The 24521-nt window shown below is 45.9% G+C and overlaps 1 protein-coding gene across 1 annotated transcript in view; it reads right to left on the bottom strand.

The window, feature by feature from the left end:
* Window positions 1-281: 281 nt before the first annotated feature.
* The window catches only part of BRAF (B-Raf proto-oncogene, serine/threonine kinase), an 803995-nt gene continuing 779755 nt past the window's right edge, over window positions 282-24521 (bottom strand). The window contains exon 19 of the mRNA XM_085651927.1: window positions 282-1120. Within this exon, the coding sequence (XP_085508053.1) occupies window positions 1098-1120 (23 nt within the window). The 3' untranslated portion in view covers window positions 282-1097. The remainder of the gene's footprint in view (window positions 1121-24521) is intronic.

Raw genomic sequence — 24521 nt, forward strand, 5'->3', positions numbered from 1 at the left:
GACTTTTATACGTTTAGCATATCCCCACTACATGTGCCCGGGACAGTGTTCTCATTTCTAGTGTGACTTCTCTTACTCACACACCAACGGGGGTTATAGGGTAATTCCCCCGACCTGGCAGCACCGTGTATAATTTCGAGCATAATTAACACCACGTGTCTGAGCGCCAATCTTCCTGTCTTACTAAAACCTCTGCGTCCAGACATCTGTATAGAAAACATGTTTAAGCGTAATGTGCTCCATGAAAGGAAAAACAAATGAAAAGAAGAGACAACACAATCTCCGGTTGCAGTGCATGTCTGCAGTTTATCAGGCCCCAGACTTGGCCATAACTTCCTGGAGCAGGACTGGTTATCTACACGTGGGCCAGGAAGGACAATGAAAATACAATCACTTGCTACATTTTAGACTTTAGTTTGTTGCTGGACTGATGAAAGGAATTTCCAGACCCATGGCCAAAGCGAGAAAGGAGAGAGAGTCATCTTGGGACAGGCGATAGAATAAAATTGAACAAGGATACAGCATCTAATTTCCCATAAAATTTTCATGCAGCTTCCCTTGCCCAGTCTTAATCAGTTCTTTTCGGGTAGACTGATTCCACATGCTTAACGGCCGAATTTTCAGGAAAAAGAGATGCTGCATTTTGCCCAGTTGATTAGTAAGAGTAAATCACAAGAGGCGTTTCGAAGAGTGATTTCTTGCACATGATGGAATAGCCTTCCCTTGAATGAACAGCCCGAATTTTGTTATAGGGAGAAAGGCAACCTGCAGACCATTCCAAGCAGATTTCCCTAGCAGTAGCAGCAGTCCTTCTCTTCATGTCTCTGCGCCCAACGGTCAAAGTGCATGCCCTTTCCACCCAGGAATGATGCTGCAGAGTACGCATGGATTTGAGTGCTGGTGCAACACTGTCGGTAAAGTGTTCAGGTTCCTGAGGGGTGTCTCCTTTGGCCCCTCTGCACCAGGACTGGTAGTTCATTCTGCTCCAATCTAGTAATGGGTGTCAATTCTTAAATATGTTTTTATGGAACAGAAGAGAGTTCCAGCTCTGAGAGACTCAAGGAATTTCAGAAGAAGTGCTTGTCGTGGAGGTGGTGCTACTTGAAGGCTGAGAATTCTCCTGTTGGGAGAACAAGAGATTGGTTTAGAATACATTAATAGAAAGGATCACAGATGGATAATACACCCCGATTTCAGGTATATCATTAATACAGTAATTACTCACATATGCGGACAATGACCAACAACAGGGAAAGACACAGAAAAGACACACTAAGCAAATCATGTTAATTTGAATTATGTTTGATGTAAGAACCCTTTAATTAATTTGTCTTGATTTTGTTTCTTGGACTGTGTTGAGGCTGCATAAGAAAATAATGACCAAGTGATATTTATGTCTAGAAGTGAGACAAAAGGCACTTCTAATGGTAATGCCAGAGGCAGTTATTTTACTAGGTTAGTAGAAGTACAAAAACGTACTTACTTTAATTCCTTGTTGACCACCACAGGTGACCATACGGAAATAATAAAAACTGAATATCTTCAACGAGGTACAGGATCACAGAACATATTTTCAAATGCCAATTTGTGTTTTCAATAAACATGTTTTTTTTCTAGAATGCCTCCTTAAAAGCAACATGAAATCACTGAAGAACAAGTTACTTACCTTTGGTAACGATATATCTGTAAGAAACATTAATAGTGATAGATTCCTTACGTTAGAATTACCCCCAGGCGTCAGACTGGATGCGGAAAGTTTTCGTCAGCAGTACCCCTGCGAGTTGGAAGGTGGCCTCGTGCGGCTCCGCGTCCCTCGTTGGCGTCATGGCCGCCGAGATGACGTCGCAGTAGCTACTTAGACGTCACCCTCGCGCGCTGAAGTTAGTTCTATACATGACTTTCTGCGCCAGAAAACGCAGAGCCATGCAAGATACTGATCACTGGTGCCTTGAAACTAGGGCCCTGAAAGGGATGACCTTAACCCTAGAAATGAGTTCGCAGAACGGGGAGGATGGGTGGGGCAGAAAGGAATTTATCACTACTAATGTTTCTTACAGATATATCGTTACCGAAGGTAAGTAACTTATCAAGTTCATCTGAAAGAAACACATAGTGATAGATTCCTTACCTTAGAATAGATACCCCAGCAATACCAACCCCGGTGGTGGGTCTGCAAACCAAGATCACACCAGGAAGTCTCGGAGAACATGACGGCCAAAGAAGACGTCTCTCTGGACTTGGCTGTCCAGGCAGTAGTGCTAAGTAAAAGTGTGCAGCGAGGCCCACGTAGCTGCCTGACAGATGTCTTGCAGGGGGACACCACATCCCAATGCTGTAGTGGCAGCAGTCGCCCTGGTGGAATGGGTGCGAAGCCCCAACGGAGCTTCTTTTTTAGCCAGAGATTAACAGGTTTTAATACACAAGACGACCCATCGGGAGATAGTCCGCTTGTGTACGGCCCGATCTTTTTTGGGGCCAACGTAGCCAACGAAGAGCTGGTCATCCACCGGAACTGTTGTGTGCGGTTCAAGTAAAACGAGAGCGCACGTTTTTGGTCCAGACGGTGGAGCCTCTTTTCCTCTCTAGAAGGATGCGGAGGCGGAAAGAAGGTAGGTAAAGTGATGGTCTGCCCGAGGTGAAAGGCAGTGACAACCTTTGGAAGAAAGGATGGACATGTCCTGAGTGCAACCTTCTCCGGATGGACAGATAGAAAAGGAGGCTTACAAGAAAGAGCCTGGAGCTCACTCACTCTCCTGGCAGAGGTGATGGGAACCAGGAAAGCCGTCTTCAAGGTCAGCAGATGAGGATGACAATTATGCAGAGGCTCAAAGGGAGCGCACATTAGATATGTAAGAACTAGATTCAAGTCCAACTGTGGTATTACCAAAGGAATAGGCGGGAAAAGATGAGTAATGCCTTTGAGAAATCTATTTACAACAGGGGACTTGAAAAGAGAGGGCTGATCAGGGAGCCTGAGAAAGGCCGAAATAGCAGAAAGGTAGCCCTTGATAGTGCCCAGAGCAGAGCCCTGCTGGGCCAAAGAAATAAGAAACAGAAGTGCATGGAAATGGTGGCATTGCTGTGCACCATGCCACAAATTTGTTCCACCTGCAGGTGTATACCAACTTAGTGGAGGGACGCCTGGCTGCCAGAATGACATCACAGACTTCAGGAGGTCAAAAGGAATCAACTGCCGCCACTCAATCTCCAAGCAAAGAGGTGGAGGCTGGACAGGTTCGGGTGGAGGACCGTCCCCTGCTGCTGCGACAGAAGATCCTCCCGAAGAGGCAGTCGGATCGGGGGATCGATAGTCATACTGAGTAGCTCGGGATACCATACTCTTCGAGTCCAGTCCGGAGCCACAAGAATGACTTGGGCCCGGTCACGCCTGATCTTCTTCAGCACTCTGGGTAGAAGTGGTATAGGCGGAAAGGCGTACAACAAACCGCAACTCCACTTGCGACGAAAAGTATCGCTGAGCGAGTGCCGCCTTGGAAATTCCAAGGCGCAGAACTGCTGACACTGCACATTCTCTTCAGAGGCGAATAGATCTAACCAAGGCTCTTCCCACTGTTGAAAGAGACAATGCGCCACGTCCGGTGAAGACGCCATTCGTGATCCATCATGCACTTGCGGCTGAGTTCGTCTGCCCTGGCGTTTAGTGAACCTGCCAGGTGTTGAACCACCAGGGAAATGCCCTGCTGTTCCAGCCATGTCCAGAGGCGCAGAGCCTCCTGACATAGGGTCCACGACCCCACCCCGTCCTGTTTGTTGCAGTCCTACATGGCGGTGGTGTTGTCTGTGAACACCTGCACCACTTTCCCTTTGACAGAGGGAAGGAATGCCTTCAGTGCAAGTCCGATTGCCCGAAGCTCCAGAAGGTTGATATGAAGCTTGGACTCCGCTGGAGACCAGAGGCCTCTGATCTTTGCCTCTCCTATGTGCCCCCCCATCCCAGGAGGGACGCGTCCGTCACCACTGTGTGCTCCGGTTGGGGAAGGGATAGGGATCTGCCCTGGACCCAAAGTCGGTTCGTGAGCCACCACTACAACTGCTGTGCAGTGCCCTTCGAGATCTGGATGTAATCGGACAGGTTCCCCTGATGCTGCGCCCACTGGAACTTCAGGTGCCACTGCAGAGCCCGCCTATGCCATCTGGCATGAGTGACAAGCAGGATGCAGGAGGCCATGAGGCCCAGCAGTCTCAGGGTCATCCTGACCGAAACCCAGGATAGAGGCCGAAAGATCAGAATCATAGCCTGAATATCCTGGACTCGCCATTCGGGAGGATAGGCCCGAAACTGCGCCGTGTCCAGGACCGCTCCGATGAAGAGGAGCTTCTGAGAAGTAATCAGGTGCGACTTCGGCACATTGATGGAGAACCCCAGCAAATGCAGGGCTGTAGTCTGGAGGTGGGAAACGACTGCCTGGGGCGAGCTCTCCTTCAACAGCCAGTCGTCGAGATAGGGGAAGACCGGAACCCCTGATCTGCGCAGATGAGCTGCGACCACCGCCAGCACTTTCGTGAACACCAGAGGGGTGCTGGTAAGGCCAAAGGGGAGCACAGAAACTGAAAATGCTCGTGGCCTACCGTAAACCACAGGTAACGCTAGTGGGCCGGCAGGACGAGAATGTGGAAATATGCGTCCTGCAACTCCAACGCTACCATCCAGTCTCCAGGGTCGAGAGCAGACAAGACCTGAGCCTGAGTTAGCATCTTGAACTTCTCCTTCTGGAGGATGTGATTGACGTCCCTGAGGTCTAAGATAGGACGCAGGCCCTTGTCCTTCTTGGGCACCAGAAAGTAGTGGGAATAACAACCACGTCCTACTTCTGGCACAGGAACGCGCTCGATGGCCCCCTTGGCCAAGAGATCCGCGACTTCCTGGTGAAGAAGTGCCAAGTGATCCCCCGACATGCGGTGGTACTGGGGTGGCATGGCTAGAGGGGCAGTCTCGAACGGGAGTAGCTCCTCCGGACTATGTCTAAAACCCACCTGTCCGAAGTGATTGTGTGCCAGTGGGGGAGGTGATGGCGAATCCTGCGGCCCACTGGCGTTTGATGGGCCTGAAAGACCAGACTAGGAAGGTTTTGAGGCAGTAGTGGCCGGGGTGGAAGTGGACTGACCCGCACGCTGGCCCCCTGAACCGCCTTTGCGGTTCCCACGTCCGCGTCGAGACTGCTGCTGCTGCGGCCTGTGGCTCTGAAGCGAACGTGCTGGGGCGCCCCTTCCGTTGCCACGAAAGGAGCGAGAAGCAGAAGGCGGAGGAGGGCGATTGGCCGACAGGCCCAAGGACTTGGACGTAGCCCGTGAGTCCTTAAAACGCTCCAACGCTTAAAACGCGCAACTGCCTTGTTGCCAAAAAGGCGAATGCCATCAAAGGGCATGTCCAGCAGGGTGTTCTGGACATCCCCCGAGAAGCCAGTAGTTCTCAGCCAGGCGTGGCGGCGTAGCGCCACCGTTGTCAAGGCTACTACGTATCGTGAACTTGGCTGCATCTCTCCCCTCAGCAATAGCTTTCGAGAGCACTGTCCGAACCTCCTCCAGACACTGAGGCAGCACTTGCGCCACCTTATCCCACACAGAGTGGGAGTAACGGCCCAAGAGGCATGCGGTGTTCACTGACCGCAGCCCTGAACTGGCAGAAGAACAAATCGTCTTCCCAAATTGTTCCAGTCTCTTGGATTCCCTATCCGGGGGTGCGGTAGCGAATGTGTTCTGGGACGTTGAGGCTTGGACAATCAAGCTCTCAGGGGTGGGGTGTTGGGAGAGGAAAAGGGGGTCGCATGGGGCCGGGCGATGCCATCGGGCCACGTTCCTGTCCACAGGAGACCCTGTGTTGGGCTTGGACCAGGTGCCCAAAAGAACGTTAACTCACTTCTTGGAAGCTAATCACATACTTGATAGTTCCCAAAATGGCTTCCGACCGCGATTTGCACCGAGTCGGCACTGCTGACCTTGGTAGAGCAATTGAGATCTGCTGCGGACGCCGGCAGGACCTCAGCTTTGGTCCTGCTGGATCTGAGCGCAGCATTTGACACGGTCTCCCACGAAATCTTGCTCCTCCGTTTGGAGGAGATAGAGATTAGTAATACAGCATTTTCATGGTTCTCTTCCTTCTTGTCCGACCGGACCTTTCAAGTTATAGCCCCTCCCTTCGTCTCCCGCGTCCACCCTCTGCGATGTGGGGTCCCTCAGGGCTCGGCGCTGAGCCTCACGCTCTTCAATATATATATATATATATATATATACGAGTCCTCTGGCACGGTTGGTCAAAGTAAGGGGAATCTCCCTGGTGTCATACGGTGACGACACCCAACTGGTGATCACCCTGTCCAACAATCCCAGCCGGGACAGAGCAAAATTCAAAGAAGATATATTGGCCATTGCAGAGTGGATGACAGGAAACTTTTTGCAGCTGAACTCGGCAAAATCCGAGATCCTTCTGATTGGCAAAGACTCCCACCTCTGGAACAATGAATGGTGGCCTCCAGCTCTTGGAGCCCCTCCGGCCCCCAAACCTGCAGTGAAAAACCTGGGCATCATGCTTGACTAAGACCTCACCTTCGAGACACACGCCAAATCTGTGGCAGGGAAATGCTTACTTGGTCTATTTAATGCCCATACGCGACAGCTGAATATCCAAGCCTCCATACTGGCCCGATTGGACTACTGTAATGTGCTTATCTTGGCCCTAATAAATTTGTGCTGATCCGACTGCAACGGGTCCAGAACGCTGCAGCACGCGCCATTTTCTCCCTCCCCAGGTACAGCCATGTTACTAACCTCCTTCTCCGCCTACACTGGCTGCCCCGTGTACGCTTTAAAGCGCTCTGCACCGTGGGCAAGATCTAAACCGGCACCTGCCCACACATTCTGAGCGACATGTGCTCTGCAATCGGCTAATCTTATCCTCACACGAATTCCACGCTTTCAAAGGACTAGATCTGGGGGCCGCTCCTTTAGACGACTGGCCCCTACCTTATGGAACTCCCTTCCTCTGCACATCCGCTACATCGCTGATCACCAGATCTTCAGACGCCTGGTGAAGACTTGGCTGTACTCTCAACTCTAATCCCTTCCCTGTCCCTCAATTTGCCTTGCATCAGCACTGGGACGCCTCTTTGCCGAGGCAGCCATGCGCTCTACAAGTATTCTAATCTAATCTAATCTAACGTCAGAAAGTGCCTCATTGAAAGGTAGCAGTGGCTCCGCAGAGGTAGCTGCCGGCCGAAGCATTTCTGTCACGTTAGTCCTGACGGCCACGGTAGGGAGTTGGAGGTTGAGGGCCTCCACCACCCTATGCAACACCACTGCATAACTTGCACCCTCCTCTGTAGTAGCGATAGGAGGAGTGAGCATGCCAAGGTCAGGAGAGGTGTCAAGACCACTGGCATCCCCCAGATCCTCAACCCAGTCGGGTCATACTCACACTGAGCTGTGAGAGGGTCCTCAGACCCTTCCCAGTCCTCCCCTTCCTCCTCAGGCTGAGGTACAGACCGAAAATAAGGAGGCTGGACATAGGGGTAGAAAGGCCCCATCGGCGCCGGAATCGGCGTCGAGTGACGCTGTTCCGGCTCGATGTCCATGTCAGGGCTGAAACCAGGGGCGGCAGCGTCTGGTGTCGCGGGCGACGTCGGTGTTGGTGCCGGTGGGGTTGACATCGGTGGAGGTGTAACGAGGTCAACCGGCATCGATCGGAATACAGACCTGGATCCTTGGGGGGCCCCGCAACGCCGGGGCCGTAGCTGACAGCGATGCCGGAGCCGCCGACAGTGAAGGGCGAGGACCCCCAGTCGGGCCGCGGGACCCAAAGGCGCGCTGGCGGGGCCCAACGGCCCAAAGAGGCGGGCCATGGCTGTCAGAAATTTCTGGAGCTGGGCCGGAGTCGCCGACGGACCCGGGAAGGGCGGGTAGGCCGATGGCGACACCGTAGGCTCTGCCAGAGGCGCGGGGGAGGCACCATCTGCACCCTCAGCCGCGATGCGCAAGGGGAAGTCGTCGAGCGATGATGCTTCTTCGACTTCTTGTGCTTCGTCTTACCTGACCCCGAGTGCGAAGACTTCGATCCACAAGAACGATGGTGATGGCTACGGGACCAGTCCCTCGACCTCCCACGGGACTGGGACCCTAAGTGGCGCGGAGCCGACTGCCGGACTTCAAGCAACTTTCAGGACCGCTCCCGCAAAGTCTTTGGCGCCATGGCCCGGCAGTTGGGGTAATGACTTGGGGTCATGGTCGCGCCCCAGACAGTAGAGACACACGCAGTGCGGGTCCGTCACCGACATCATCCGACTAAAACCGAGCATCCCTACAACACCAGAAGTTGATCGACTCGAAAAAAATCGAGACAAAAAGCCTCAAAAACACAGTCAAACAAGCATTGGCATAGCCAATAGGTCTCGCCTTTGGGACCTTATAAGTGTTTAGCCATGCACCAGTTGATGTTGTTGCACCAAGGATATTGTGCAGCTTAACTAAATACTTATAAGGTCCCAAAAGCGAGACCTATTGGCTATGCCAATGCTTGTTGCTACTTGATATACGTACCTCAAAAGTAATGGCCGGAACATAGAGTAATCACAAGCGGAGAAAATTGAGATTGATGCGAGTGAAAATTATTTTGAATGCTACCGCCAATAAAGCCACAGAAGCAAAGAAGACCCTGTTAGTACCTGTCATGGAGTCTCAGAATACAAAACTGAAACTGATAATAGATTGTGAATTACTTGGAGGTGCCAATATTAAATGTACTTTCATAGAAGACTGTTTGTCATACGCACAAGCAGTTATCTTGGAAATCACACTTTCCAAAACCAACTGCACTTCTAGATATTTTACAGTAGTCATACAAGAGCCAACCGGGTTTGGCTGCAGTGGCTCTGGCTAGAGAGAGGACACCCCTACAGTAAACAATTTAGGAAATTTATTAGGGGATGGCGCCAAATGCATTTTTGAACGTTTCCTTTAGGTTTGGCTGGAAAACTGTGGCTTCACAGTACAAATTATCCTCATAACCAAACAGAAATATTAAGGCAGGATCTACCTTTCCCCGTAAGCAGCCACGCTCTGTTCAACAGCCACATAAATGTCTTGTCAGTTTGCGATAGTTCCTGAAGTTCCGTCGACTGATTCTCTAATCCTGAAAGCTGAAGCTGCTCCAATATGCGCCCTCTATTGGTACAAAGCGCCATAGATTCCATAGCACTGCCGTTCTACAAACTTTGGGAGTTCGTTTTGAGTTCAAAATTGTGTATATCGACACTTACAGCAAATGGACAGGTTTTAAACCAACACGATCTCTTACCCGACGAGGAACGGTACCTCACAGCAGACCGTGACAAGATTACGTAAGGGAGAACCTTTTTTCATCTTCTGCAGGTGCGCCCTCTAGGGTAAACAAGCGCACGCCGCGCGCAAGTAGGGGGTCGGGGGGAGTGCGGCCGAGAGCAGACAGCGTTTCCCTTGCGGGAGCGAGCGCGATAATTGTTACCAAATGGCGCCGCTCGCTCCCTCAAGGAAATCGCCAAACGTGCACGCGTTGCTATTCAAAGCAATGCAACGCGTGCACGTTTTTGCCTGCAAAACCGGACCGATTTCTAAAGGTCTCTTCCTATGCAGCGCATGCGCGCTGCGAAGGCGAGACCTAAAAAATGACTAGGGGTGCTACTCTCTCCAGACCTGCACTTGATGGCGCGGAAAAAGAAAGAACTGACGTCAGCGCGCGAGTGCGGCATCTAAGTAGCTGCTGCGACGTGATCTCGGCGACCACGACGCCAACGACGGAAGCGGAGCCGCACGACACCACCTTCCGACGCACAGGGGTACTGCTGAAGAAAACTTTGCGGATCCAGTCTGACGCCCGGGGGTAATTCTAAGGTAAGGAATCTATGACTATGTGTTTCTTTCAGATTCAACTCTTTAATGTAATCCAGTCAGCATTGGAAAAAACATTTTGATTACCAGGGAAACAACAGTTACTTCTATATCTCCGATATAAAGAAAAAAGGACCAGAAATGTACAAAATGTGTAATAGTAATAAAATAAGGCCCAACAAGAGTTCCTTTATCACATGGACTGCATAAAAGAACTATGAAAAGGATTCTTTCTGTGAGCAATGACAGCAGTTAGGGGAACTTTAATGGGTAAAAGCTCAAACTAGAATAAGCCCAATAGAGACGAGTGGGTAATATTGTCTCTTTTTAATCCCATGTAGTACTTAATATTCTTTTTTTTTTATCAGCAGTGGCTCATTTCAAGGCATGAGATAACCTGGTAAAGCCCTCTCAGACCATTCATACAGTCTACAGTAAACTCACATTGGCAGACTGGAGATTTGCATGCGCCAATCTACCATGCTCAAGGACTATAGGCTGAGATGGTGAAATCTACCACAAAGCCTGAAGAGAAGATCCAGCATGCACGTCAATTTTTCTTTTTCTATCCTTATAAAAGTCGAAGAAATCTGGAAGCCATCAATGGCGAGGCCACTCAGAAATGACTGCAATCATGCTCAACTTGACAAGAAATGTTTCTATCAGTGGTGTTACAGATTAGGCTAGGTTGTATAACGTTGCTTTTACTAACAGAAAAAGATAATAAGAAAATAAAGAAATCTGCACTACTGAAAACATCAAGAGCACACCGGCAGACTATCGAGAGAGCCTGATGGAAGATGACTGCTGAGGCTGGATCCCTGCCTCCCTCAAAGCTAAGAAGGTAGAATGGAGTGATGGGAATTGAGATCCTCAACCCGTAGATTGCAAGTGCAGCTAGGTTCTAATATCATTGTTGATGATCCGTGGTTCAAGCAAAGAGAACGATAAGCAGGTCACAGAGGTGTCAGCAAATGGTGCAGACTCTGCCAACCACGGCCTGGATACAAAAGAAGAACTGCAAGGGCAGCCCTACACAGCAACAGCATTACCTGCGCGAGCTTTGGAGGTTGGCATCAACGTGGATCTGTGAAAGGGGGGAGCTGGCGAGTGACCAGGCAGGATGCACAGTTGGAAAAGGAAAATCTTCCCCATCAGGAGGCCATACTGATGTGAGAACATTGAATGTATGACGTTACATCGCATACATTCACAACGCGGTATTTTACATCGCGTTCGTTACAACGCAAGTCGTTACAACGACTTGAGCTGGACTTAGGAATAGTATGATTTACTATTCCAACTCCAGCCTACATAACAGTAGGGAAGTTGTTGGAATAGTAAATGATACTATTCCTTAGTTTAGAGCGCCATCCAGCGCAAGTCGTTGTAATGACCGCGTTGTAAAACTATCGCCGTGTAACAACCGCGTTGTAAAGGCCGTTCTCCGAGAACATTACATGTAAAGTTATAAATACTATCCTAGATCCCATAGGGAACGTCGCGGATCCAATGACTGCACACATTAAAATAGCACAAACACGGACTGAGATCGACTAAACTCAGTTCCACAAGAACAAGCAGGACGAATCAAAGTAAGAAATTACTCATCCATACTCTGAACAGATTACATTTCAACCTATCTAAACCGAAACAAAGATATTTGTTGTATCCCCTCCAAACTCTGCTGCTCATAGACCTGCAGGAATAAAAACAACTCATCTGAAGCCCTCGGGCTTGAAAATGTAGATTTGGCATGGTACTGCAACATATGCCCTTCTATAGCTAACATAAGAACGGACTCTGACACCTTCTGCCATATGACAGTCTGTGCTAAAGAAAACTCCTCAAATAAATGAACCAATATGTGGGTCCAAGACCTGCACTGGGATAGTATGACCTGGAATAAGAGATCTGATTGGACTGCCCACTCCGAGGTTCAAAAAATGAGAGATTTAAATTGCAGCAATTTAACTTCCTGCACAGGGCATAACGTATCCCCAAATGTGTAGCATGTATATATGCAGATGCCCTTTCCAAATGTCCTAGATTTTGAGAAGTGAAAGCACACTTCTTTAATTTGGAAAGATAGTGTCAATAGTGGAGAACACTATGTAAAGATGGGGTAACGCCAACAATATTTCTAACCTTTTTGTATCGAATTCTGACATCTATAAGAAGAACTTCAATACATACAGAAAAAATGGGGTAATAAGTTCTATTTGAGTGGGATAAGTTGGAAGCTGCAAGTCTGAAAATTCAAGGCGTCTTAAAAAGGATTCCAGCAGTGAAAGAGAAAATCACCACAGTGGATACAAACTGTAAACAGCTGTATAAAGAGAGTGCTACAGAGCTGTGAAAATAACAAAGGAAAAATTAGAAATTGCTCAAGCAGGTTGTAATTGAGATTCGAGGATTCCCAAGGACCCAGAAGGCTAGACATGGTCCAACCAATTCCCGGCAGATTTTATTGAAGAACCAATTCTGAAGGTGGAATCAATTATGGATTTAATGATTATTAGAGCACACCGGGCTATGTTCCATCAAGTAGTAGCTAGAGAATCTCCATGCATGATACTGCCTAGCTTTCGCGACTTTAGAATCAAAGCAACTTGTCTTTGATAGCGCAAAGGGGAAGAATGTTTATAAGTCTGCCACCAGTTACACATTTCAGATCTTTGTTGATGAGTCATTTGAAATGCCCAAAGAAGGAAAATAATGAAAAGTTTGAGCACCGATTTGAAGGCTCAGGGAGCGCAAGCTCAAGTGCTGCAGCAGGCGGACTCAAGATACTCTGCCGTGAATAACTGAAATATTTTAATGAAGGTGGGATGCAAGGTCCCTTTTGCAAAAACGAATAGGTGGGATAGATTGACCTATGGGATGATCAGGTCTGAAGACGGAAGATAGCGCCTGGATACCCTCCCGGGTGAGCTGTGCGCTATACAAATACACACAATATGACAGAACTTCAATGATGTTGAAATTACTATTATTGTTAATGTCATGTAAAGACTGACATCATGGAAGGGGCTGAGGACCACATTTCTGGTCAAGACTGAAAATCCATAGTTGCTAATCTGAGCAGATTCTTAGAAAAATAAGAACAAATAAGGATACGTGTTCATGGCCCTCCATAGCTTGCAGCTAAGCATCTTCAAGGAAGAACGCCTGTCAACACTCTAAACATTATTAAGGGGGGTGGGGGTAGTGGTATACAGTGTTTTTTGAGAGAGAGAAATGGGGGAAGACAGGGAAAGCAGGGAAAATATGGGTGGTGGTAAGGGAGGATTGGAAGATGGAAAGAAAAGTAGGAGAGAAAATGTGGTAGCACTGATTTATACAACAGTGAAAAGATAAACAAGAATTAATTTATATGCAGGAACACTTGTGTACAATTTCTATGAATGTTAAAGACTTGAATGCATCGAGGAAACAGTTAGGCCAGGGATGACAGTTTTAAACCAGACATAGTTTGTCTTCAGGTGAGTAATATTGACTTTTATGAATAGTAACATACATTTTAAAATATACACAACACAAGGTGCTTAAAAAACAGAAGTGTCTACTGCAGCCTTAAATCCTAGTATACATTGTAGTAACGCAGAACCGATACTTACTTTAGCCACAGGCCTAGTGGTCAGCTCTGGCTGCTTGGTTTAAGACTAATGAAGATGAGCCCGAAATGAATAAATCATGTATGTGGTGGCTTTCTCTGGTCTTTCTTTCTCTAATGGAAATTGGTGATTTCAAGTGCATATTACAACCCACGTTGGACACCACTAGCACAGCTTTATTATGTGCTGATTGGCATTTTCTCCTTCTGTTGTACACTTTCATAATCACAATAATGGAGAGTGGAAATAGCGGAAAACCACCTAGTAAACAGTCATCTTACCGGCTCATTTCACTAACAGGAGCAGACACTAAAATGTACTGTAGCATCCTGACAAAACGCTTATCTAAATATAAATCATCTCTTAAGGCCCAATTCAAGAAGGTACCTACATGTATTAAAGTTCCCAGTGTGGAGTCTCCGCACTCTATCTCCCACGACGTGACACCACCGAAACCAAGAGGCGGGGCTCCATTGAAAAGCGCTTTTAAGCGCAGGAGGGTGCCCATGGTGCGGGATGCTGCACGGACTGCTTGGGGACTCCCATTCTTTACAGCGTAACACCACCGAAACCAGGACGCAGTACTCCATTGCAAAGCGCTTTTAAGAGTAGGAGGGGGCTGCTGCACGGACTGCTCCAGGAATCCATCCCCCACAACACAACACCATGAGCCCATGAGTCGGGTTTCCAACGTGGACCACTTTTAACCGCAGGAGGGTGCCAGCGGCATTCTAAAAATCCTATGATTGTTGTTTTCCTACAACCACAATAGAGGGAAGGTGAAGTGCTGATACTTTGGATAAGAGAAAATCAACTAAGTCCACGGGGGGAGCTTGGGGGTAGATCAGAGAGTGAAAACAGTTTCTTCAATTTCCAAATTTCTCTCCAGTGTGATAAACTAAGAGACTGAAATGATTGAGGACGGCTAGAAACCCAGCACCAATACACACTCCTTTTAGTCAAAGTTGAACCACTGACTCTTATAAATCCTTCTGTTAAGTACTCGGGTAAAACGACATCTCCGGCAAGAGCTGATAATGCCCAAAGATCAACGAACAATCCTTGCATATTTAATGACTCTCTTTTAAATCACCCCAGATAGTGCTCTGCAAGTTGATAACTCACCCGCACCAAAGAAAAAAGATGATATTCATGTCATGCAGACTGTTACTAAACGCACTGCTATTAGGAAGTCAGTTAAGCTCCTTGAGATAGTCAAAGGGGGTGGGGAGTCACTGATCACTGATATTACCAAAATTTAGGACCTGAATGGTCTGTACCAGGCCTTATGCGGACATCATAAAAGAAGTCTACCAAAACTTGGGGAGAATTAAATGCTTTTGTGACATGGTCCTAGAAAGAGCGGGCTACTTGGAGCAAGGGTTTCTTGAACGCTTGACAAGTAATAGACTAAACGCTAAAATTGCACACACAGTGAAAGAAAAGTCTTGCAGCCAAAATTCAGGAACATCTAGGTAATGGCCGGCCAAGATAAATGATGGGAAACAGAACTGTTAGTTGGAGAAGATGAATGATAACCTGGTACCTAGGGAGGCAATGAAGATAAAGAAGGCCACCTCTCAACCAAGACCCAGGCAGGCTAGTGCTCCTATATGATCAAACTCTAACTGATCTTTAAAGTGCTTTAATGAATCGACACATTGTACGGGCATTCTACAACTACCCACAGCATCCACGACTAATGTGATTGTTCTTGAAAATATCCCTACAATGTATCAAACAAAAGAGGAAAATTGGAGAGAATTACTCAATAAAATAGTGTATTGATTCAAGAAACACCCAGGCAACAGATTTGACCTTTTCAGGGAAATCAACATGGTCAAAAGAGTATCATGGGTGGATCAAAGTATAAACAGTAGCAATGGGGATTGTATTGTGGTAAATTTGAAGAATCCTACTGTTGTTAAACACCTTTTATATTATTGCAGTCAAGCCACTGCACAAGCCGATAGCATTAGGACACTTCCCCTATGCTACTTTTAGCGTTTACTGTCTAACGCAGAAGTACAAGACCCCTTGGGATAGAAGTCAAAAGTTCAAATGCCATGGTATATGATGTAGAAACCATAAACCCTTTCTCCCCATTCAATGCCCTGAAAGAGACTGACTGATTGCCTTTTTCAGCAATGCTGATCACACCCTCTGCAAAAATGGGCCACATCTCGTTAGACTCTGACCCTCTTTCTGTGACTACTGAAGTTACTCTAGATACAGAACACAGTTTATCACGAAAACAGGACTACACAAGCAGTCATATTCAGATAGCTGCTTGGGATGTTGCAGGCATAATTGCCAAATTACAGAATTGTATTTTAATTTCAACTACCTCTAAAATGAGCAATATGAAGATTATTGCCTTTTCACCCTATTATCAATTGTTGTATGTTCATGTCGTCGACCTGAAAAAGTATTGTATTGATTATTATATTCTATAATAACTTTAATTCAAGAAGTAACACAACAAAAATAAATGAGTTAGGATGTGAATTAGATAAGTTTATTTTAAACGGTAAGTCAGCAGTCAATATTATTTGGGTAGGAGACTTTAATGTATCAGTGTGTCCACAAATGACAGATGTAGTTTGTGGGTTGGCTGATGTAGAAGGCAATTATACTAGGCACTTTACACATCATCAATGTGGTGAGGCTCTCAATCGATTGTTGATGAACTATAACCTTTTAGTTGCCACATAAGTACATCCAGCAGTGGATAAAATGATACCCTCATTTATTAGTGGGGGGTTTGGTACTGCTATTAATTATATATTAATGTCCCAGGAGCTTTCTTTCTGGATCTATGATTTTTACATTGCTGCAGAATGTTATAGAGATCACAACCCACTTTCTGTACAGCTGAAACTGTCTTCAGATATTGCTGCAATAGATCCTGCACAGGCATAAATACACTATTCCAAAAATAAAGGTGTTTTGATCAAATGGATTATTTGGATCCTAACCATTTATTTTGATCCCTGATGCACATTATTGGGGAGGCTTGCGGAGTCTGATTAGATTCTAATACAGATCCAACCCAGATCAAATTAACTCCTAACGTCCCTTGGTGCATCGCTAACACAGTAGATGACCACCAACAAAGTTCTAAGAATGACAAAGCCACACAGATGGTTTAAATAGAGCCTGCATATGCTACAAATGTACTTTTTGAGCTAAGGTGGATAAAAGCTTTGAACAGTCCTGAACAAACAACATCAATGAGTAAGTTGATGGTAAATGTACGGTATAGTGAGAACTTTGAGGATGCTCGGCTGATACAGTAAATCTACAGTTCTCTACCACCTTGACTTGCTCAAAGGGCTAGGGGTCGACACTTTTTTGGGAGAGTTATGAACCCCCTGCACAGATTCTATTTACCATGATTTATTTTAAATATGGAGTATTTCTTGGTGGCATTCCCGAATTGTGGAACCTGGGTTGAAGACCTTGCTGAATGTCCCTCTGACAACTACTCCGCAAAAAAGCACTGACCCTGAGAAACGCTATCTCTTGCCTTTATTACGCGATTCTAAGATAAAGAGGGCCAAACAGGCATTAAGGGTTTCTCAACAACTGTATTCTGATAACATTTGCTTAAACATTATGAATTTTATTCTAAGTGCCCTGAAAATAAGGAAATATTATGCCCTCTCAGTATCAGAAGGAGTGTGTCTTTTATGCTAAATTAATAGCTTTTTTACATCTGTTTTGAGATACAGTTTTACTTGTTTTGATTGTATTATGTATTTTTATACTGTACATGTCTGAATTCTTGATCGCTGTTTTGAATCTGTATTGCTGCAATTTCTGATATTGGAAATAACAAATGCACTTTTATGGCTGGTTTTTTTTAGCCTAATAAAGTTATTTTGATTGACTGACCCTCCTAAATATTGAGCATAAACTGGTTTACTTCTCGCAAATAACCCAAGAGTAGCAATTAGAGAACTGGAAGAGCTAGTAAAAAGAGTATGGTAAAGAGGCTGGGAATATATGAAGCGTCAGAAAATTCTAAATCCTTTCCAAGGGTGAAAACAATTTGCAGGACGTAAAAAGCGTTAGTATTCAGGAATATGTCAGGGTCACATTGTCCAAGAAGTACATCTTATTGTTTCAATTGAATTATAAACCCAGGTTGAGGGAAACTAACAAGCTTCTGAAGAACATCTTACATCAACTCAAAGAAGTTGCAGAAACATGATAAAAATGATAATACTTCAGAATCTACTGTATTTTTTTTTTTAAGTACTCCCAAACCTGTTTTCCTCTTCTTCTTTCAAAGATTCAATAATAAGTAGCTTTATATGAAACCATAAAAGGTTGTGGCATGCTTTAAAATGTTTTACAGGTTACTCGTAACCAAGGGGCTAGGCCCTTCCTCACTTTTAACAGAATTACTCGTCCGCATTAGGGAATGAGTTGAGACTTTTTCATTAGTATAAGTAAATGCCAACAGAAAGTTTTGAGGTGATTGACAAAGCACATCTTTATCCAAAATACCTCCAATAAAAGGTCTTATTTTATTTGGTGAGTGTTTGAGGATGTACTAACAAATTTCTTCATACACCCAGAGAACACAAAGGGTGGCCAATTTGGTAATATCCATTGTTACCGCTATTTGGCCTCTTTATAAATATTTAAAATGGGCAGAATCTAAGTTTCAATTTGTACATTAACTATTCAATACTCATGGTTTCGGTTTATTACATATAAGCATACGGAATTTGGAATCGTAAGCAACAGTTTTTTATTTGGAAGAAAAAAAAACACAGTTGCTCAAAAATGTATTCTTCGGTAGGGGGTCTATTAAAATCAAGAAATGTATGTATTTATTTTATGAAGAACAACTTGGTTAAGGGGTTGAAACGGCAATACAATTGTCAAATTGGCTACATATCACAATTCAAGGTATTCCTATTAAGGAATGAATTTATAAATCATAATCAATACTTAAGTATCAACTGCAAAATTACAAAACTATCCTTGATGTTTGTGTGACACCACTTAGGACTGCAAAATGGAATCTAACATGGCCATTTGTCCACAGTGTGCAGGTGGCGAAGCAGAATGCGTGCACATATATTTTCTTGGAAAAATGTCTTTAAATCATTTTTCTAACACAAAGATGAGGCATGTCAAGATGAGGGTCTTTTCTCTGCAATATTTGTGGGTAGTTCAATGATTGCAAGGCACTGGAAGGTAACCAATGCCCCCACCAAATATCCAAGAATGGTGCCATGAGATAATGGATGTGTATTATTTTGAAAAAGGCATGAAACAAAGTCATCCTTTGTAGCCAAAGTGTGGAGAACAGTGGAGTAAAGTAGATATGCACATTTATCAATCTCTAGATTTACTATGGGTAATTTAATTATCAAGTGTGTATATGCGTTTTTGCTCCTTTATTTTTATTTGGTCTTTCTGTATAATTTAAACAGAACTGCAATAATGAAAATAAACAAAAATGAAAAGACATCTTTGCAGCTGGAAAATGGGGTTTCGAGAAATATCACACTGGTGGAAAACAACATTTTTCTTCGGAAGGATTTGTAGAGTCGCTTAATTCTGCTTTCACGACATTTGGTAAATGGCAACTTTTCCTAAAAGAAGTTGTGCCAAAAGGTAAATGCTAAAATATCTGTTTTCCTTCTAGAAGGTTCTTAATGATGCATAATTGTCACATTGACCAGTTGTATGAGATTCACTTTGGATGTTACTGAGGAATGAAAGGATTTTAAAGCACCTCTGGGACAATGTCATTTGGACTTGGTGGGGATTCAAACATCTTAGCTTCACTATTGTCTGGTTTGAGATGTTATGATGCCTAAGAGTCCCTTCATTATTTTCTTGCTAAAATACCATCATAAAACATACAGGCGAGCCATGAGTGATAAGGTGCAGCTTGCCATCCATGTTGCCTGAAGACTAGATCCACTGGTCTTCCAAACGGTCTTGCCATGGCGTCATGTGCTTACAAGGGTGGAGAACAATCAACATACATGACCCCACAGATCCCAATAGGGAGAACATTCGATTTGCTATTGAATGATGCAGCAACAAAACAAACACATATGTCTTTTGGGTAGAAAAGAGTTTTGCACTTGCAAGATAAAGTCTAATTTGCATATGACTAATTGTTTCCAGGGACTAATGTTCTACGTGCTGATATAAAACAAACACTACGCTTGACATGGAGCCACAAACACTGAGGTTCTGAGTCTGCGGCATGCAAATCTTTTAGAACATTTTGTTTCTTTGTATGTGAACATTTCCATTAGCCTTTTATTTGTCAGCTGCCTAAGTCAGAGCACATGTAAATCTGTTTCCTCATGAGGTCGGCAGTCACTACATGTATTTGTAGGAAGTTCATGGTGAAGGCTTTGTGCCAAGGGGAAGAACTATGTATAGGAAGTGATCACTCTACTACAAATATCGAAGATGCTCTCTGTTCCTTTGGTATGAGAGGATGAAGATATGCAACTTGTAATTCTATTGCACCCAATCAATATTCTTGATGAAGATACCTTTATGTAATGCTAGAACTCTAAAATTCTCCTTTGTTACTCAAATTTTTCTATTCAAGTTAGAGAAGGTTTGATTTTCAATATAAGGAGAATAGATGTTGGTGCCTATTTGACCTGAGGGACATGCTTTAAAAGGTTGCTTCTGTTGCAGACTTTGAACATCTCACATCAGACAGGCTAGATGGAGGTGCCTGAACATTTTGTGCAGCATCTATTTGTTCCCTTTGTGTTGATTTCAAAACGAAGTTGCATATAGTTAGTCCTTGTTTGACAGTGACAAGCTAAGGAATTATGAAATTGAGGAACTGAATGGACGCAAGTGTATTTATCAGTGATCAAGTTTGGCTCTAGCATACTGATCCATCACCTTTTTTCTTTGTTTTAAACTTCCTAAGTGACTTTGCCAAAGTGTTAGGCATACGCCCTTAGCTAGCTACTGCTGGAGGGTGAGATGATTTATCTCATTGATGAGTCCCAACAAGCTTGAAATATGTTTGGTGGTGCTTGTGTTACCATTTCAGTGCTTTTTTCTGGATTCTGACAGTTGGCGCAGTACCAAAAACTATTTACACATTGTTCTGCTCGATTTTCCCGGCCTTCTTGTGTTGAGAGGTGATTGAATGTGACTTCAGTCTCTTACCATTCAAGTCTAAGGGTTAGAGTAGTGAATGGAGCCTATTTACTAGGCACTTCGATATGATCCTGTGCTCTTCCCCATAGATCAGGGCTTGCACACATAGCCTAGGGGATAGATTCGTTAGTATTAGGGATAACCTGTCCTGCAGTGAGGGTATTTCATGGAGCCGTACTGAATTCAGGCCTGGTAGGCCTCAAACGGGAGAGACTCCATCTTTCTTTCTGCTCCGGCAGCTTGGGATGCTTCTAGGTCAAATGTAATGTTTTAGTTATGAGGTGTTATTCGCTTGGAGAGAACCGGTTCAGGCCGACCCTTATCGAAGGATTGTATTTTTCTTCATGCCGAAGACACTACATCAGGCCGGCCGGCTGGGAAAGTGTCCTTGGTACGGGGAGGTACAAGAATTTGGTGGGCGGCAGGTTACGGGCCGGAATTTTCCATGAGGAAATGCACCTCTATATTAGTGAAAATCTGAGGCAGTTACATGTTCAGTCCGTAGGCGGCATCTAGCCGTTAGCAGAAAAGCTACTACTTATTCCAGGGAAGACAGATGCCATCTTGAAGGCGGAGAAAAACCGAGAGACAGATACTCTCCTAGCAGAATAGCCAGAGAGGAGAGAGTAGCCGATAAGGAAGAGGTCCCAGTGACTCGGAGAAGGGTGAAGGGAACAGATCCGTGACTGCGGAGGTGTGACTTCCAGGCGAGCCGAGGCACAGACGAGAAGGGAACCTAGATGACCACTGAATGCAGGCTACACACTACTAAGGTGATGTCGACCCTTTCTTATTAGAGTGTACAACTTAATCTTTCACTTTTCTTTGCAGGTTATGTGTTATATTGTAATGTTATGTGATTGCGTATGTAATGAGTAATAAAGTACCCAGTTTGTAGTGAACCAACAGATGCTGCGTGTTCTTGTATGAGAGGGTAGCCTATTTTTCTAGTCAGCTGCGGCTACATGAACAGATGTTAACCCTGATCAGGTAAGTGGTAACTGAATAAGGGAGAGAGGAGCCCCTCGAACCGGAGAATAAGTTATGCTCGAACTGGCAGTCCTTGTGTGATCTGATGAATAGTGAGACTGATTCCCTTCTTGTATGTTATGGTGATCATAGGATGAACTGCCGTCTGGGTAGAGAGGTATGGATTCGTATGGGATCGCGAGGCCGCCACTTGTGCTGAGACTGCCGTCTGGGTAGAGAGGTCTGGATTCGTATGGGATCGCGAGGCCGCCACTTGTGATACTGCCGTCTGGGTAGAGAGGTCTGGATTCGTATGGGATCGTGAGGCCGCCACTTGTGCTGAGACTGCCGTCTGGGTAGAGAGGTCTGGATTCGTATGGGATCGCGAGGCCGCCACTTGTGATACTGCCGTCTGGGTAGAGAGGTCTGGATTCGTATGGGATCGCGAGGCCGCCACTTGTGCTGAGACTGCCGTCTGGGTAGAGAGGTCTGGATTCGTATGGGATCGCGAGGCCGCCACTTGTGCTGAGACTGCCGTCTGGGTAGAGAGGTCTGGATCCGTATGGGATCGCGAGGCCGCCATTTGTGCTGAGACTGCCGTCTGGGTAGAGAGGTCTGGATTCGTATGGGATCGCGAGGCCGCCGATTGTGCTGATACTGCCGTCTGGGTAGATAGGTCTGGATTCGTATGGGATCGCGAGGCCGCCATTTCTGAGACTGTCGTATGGGCAGAGAGGTCTGGATCCGTATGGGATCGCGAGGCCGCCGATTGTGCTGAGACTGCCGTCTGGGTAGAGAGGTCTGGATTCGTATGGGATCGCGAGGCCGCCACTTGTGCTGAGACTGCCGTCTGGGTAGAGAGGTCTGGATTCGTATGGGATCGCGAGGCCGCCATTTCTGAGACTGTCGTATGGGCAGAGAGGTCTGGATTCGTATGGGATCGCGAGGCCGCCATTTGTGCTGAGACTGCCGTCTGGGTAGAGAGGTCTGGATTCGTATGGGATCGCGAGGCCGCCATTTCTTAGACTGTCGTATGGGCAGAGAGGTCTGGATTCGTATGGGATCGCGAGGCCGCCGATTATAAGAGGTCTTGGTATGTACAGTAGGAATTCCCTGTCCTTAGGTGGTAGATATATGTGGTTACCTATTGTAAACAGGCCCTAGGGACGGGGAGGGGGTAACGTTCTGGCTGGGTTAGTGAGGCTCTGATGAGCGGGTTCTATCTGATCGGAAAACCCAAGCAGAACATTTGGCGTCACGAACCGTTTACGAAACCTGTGTGCGTTGTGGTTGTATCGTGTTTGCTTTCGGCGCGTGCGTGGTTTTGTTTGTATATTATTTGTGGTATAATTGTGTGTATAGTTTTTCTTCTTCTTTCTTTTCTTCTTTCTTTTCCGAGATGTTTTCTAGAAGGTCGAAATCTACTTTTAAGTTGCCCGTTGATATTCCCGGCTGGGATTCAACGCCTTATGAAGCCTTAGCCCGTGAGTGGGCTGATTCTACTGGTTTGAGTGAGAATTGGAATTCTTTTTTGGAGCTGGCGGAGCCGGCTAATGTGATTACTTGTTTACAGAAGGCGCCGGTATCTAAGGGTGATGAGCTTCCCGTTTTGGGGCGCAGAGGTTGGATTGTTCTGTCTGCGTACAGGATTCTGCATGAGAGGTTGTTGAAGTTACAGAAATTGCATGAGGATGTGGAAGCGAACTTTGTTGAGATTCAGAATGCTCATACTTTGTTGCGGTGTCAAAATAAGTTGCTTGCTGACAAACTTGAGACTTACCAAACTATTGCCGAGAGGGCGGCTGTGCGAATTGCTCGTTATAAATACAAGAATCGGCGTGGTCGGGTTTCGACGCGAAAGGTGCGTCTGGTCGTGGCGAAAGCCGGACTGGATTGGAATCCTGATGAATGGGATGGTAATATCTGGAACTCGAGTGATTCTTGTTCCTCGGGTGAGGAGTCTGCTAAGCGCGAGTCCTTTCGCTCCGGCCGCGGTTGTAAGTCTGCTTCTTGCGCCTCTGATGGTGCACCCCGTGATTGCGCTCGTCCTTCGAGTGGGGTCGATGCTTCTTGCACTGATTGTTTCTCTACATGTACTGATCGAGCTCCTTGTGATGCTCGTCCCGCGGTCTCGGTGCATCCAGTTTTTCGACGGAAGTTGCAGCAGGCCCCCAATGCTCCGAATGGTATTTCTTTAGACTCTTTGGAGGATTTTACTCAACAAGAAATTAGTGATATTTTGCAGCGATTTCGGCAGCGAGCTGGTGAGACATTACTCACATGGATGGTGCGCCTTTATGAACTGGGCGCTGCTGGCATTATGTTGGATACTGGCGATTGTTTGAAGTTTTGTTCCTTGAGTTCGGATTCTACTGTACAAGATCATTTTCGTACCTTTAATGGTGGTGGTCAAATTTCTTTGCTTCAATTGGCGACTGAGGGTTGTAATCAAAAATATCCTACTGAGTCTGACTGGCCTGTGAATGACAAACCGTGGTATACTTTGCGCGATGCTGCACAACGTCTCAAAGAGGAGGTGATGAAAACGGCGATTTTTCTGAATACTGCTGACAGGTTGCTTGATGGTTTGTTGACATCTTCTGTGCGGAATCGTATTATTCGTTCTTCCCCTGTTGCTTATAAGCAGGTCATGATGACTTTATTGATTAATCAGACTGGTAACATGTTATCTACGGTGCTGGAATCGGTACGCCAACTCGGTGAGTTGGGTGAGTGGTTTAAACCTGAACGGCAGTCCCGGCCTGACACTCGTACTCCTGGTGACAATAAAATTACTAGACGTGATATATTTTTTGGTCTTGTGGCCGATGGTGTGCGGAAGGAGGACATTGACGGTGAGACTACTGCTCGTTTGTGGGAAATGTTTCG

This window comes from Triturus cristatus, chromosome 4_1 (genome assembly GCF_964204655.1).
Source record: "Triturus cristatus chromosome 4_1, aTriCri1.1, whole genome shotgun sequence".
Taxonomy (NCBI): domain Eukaryota; kingdom Metazoa; phylum Chordata; class Amphibia; order Caudata; family Salamandridae; genus Triturus; species Triturus cristatus.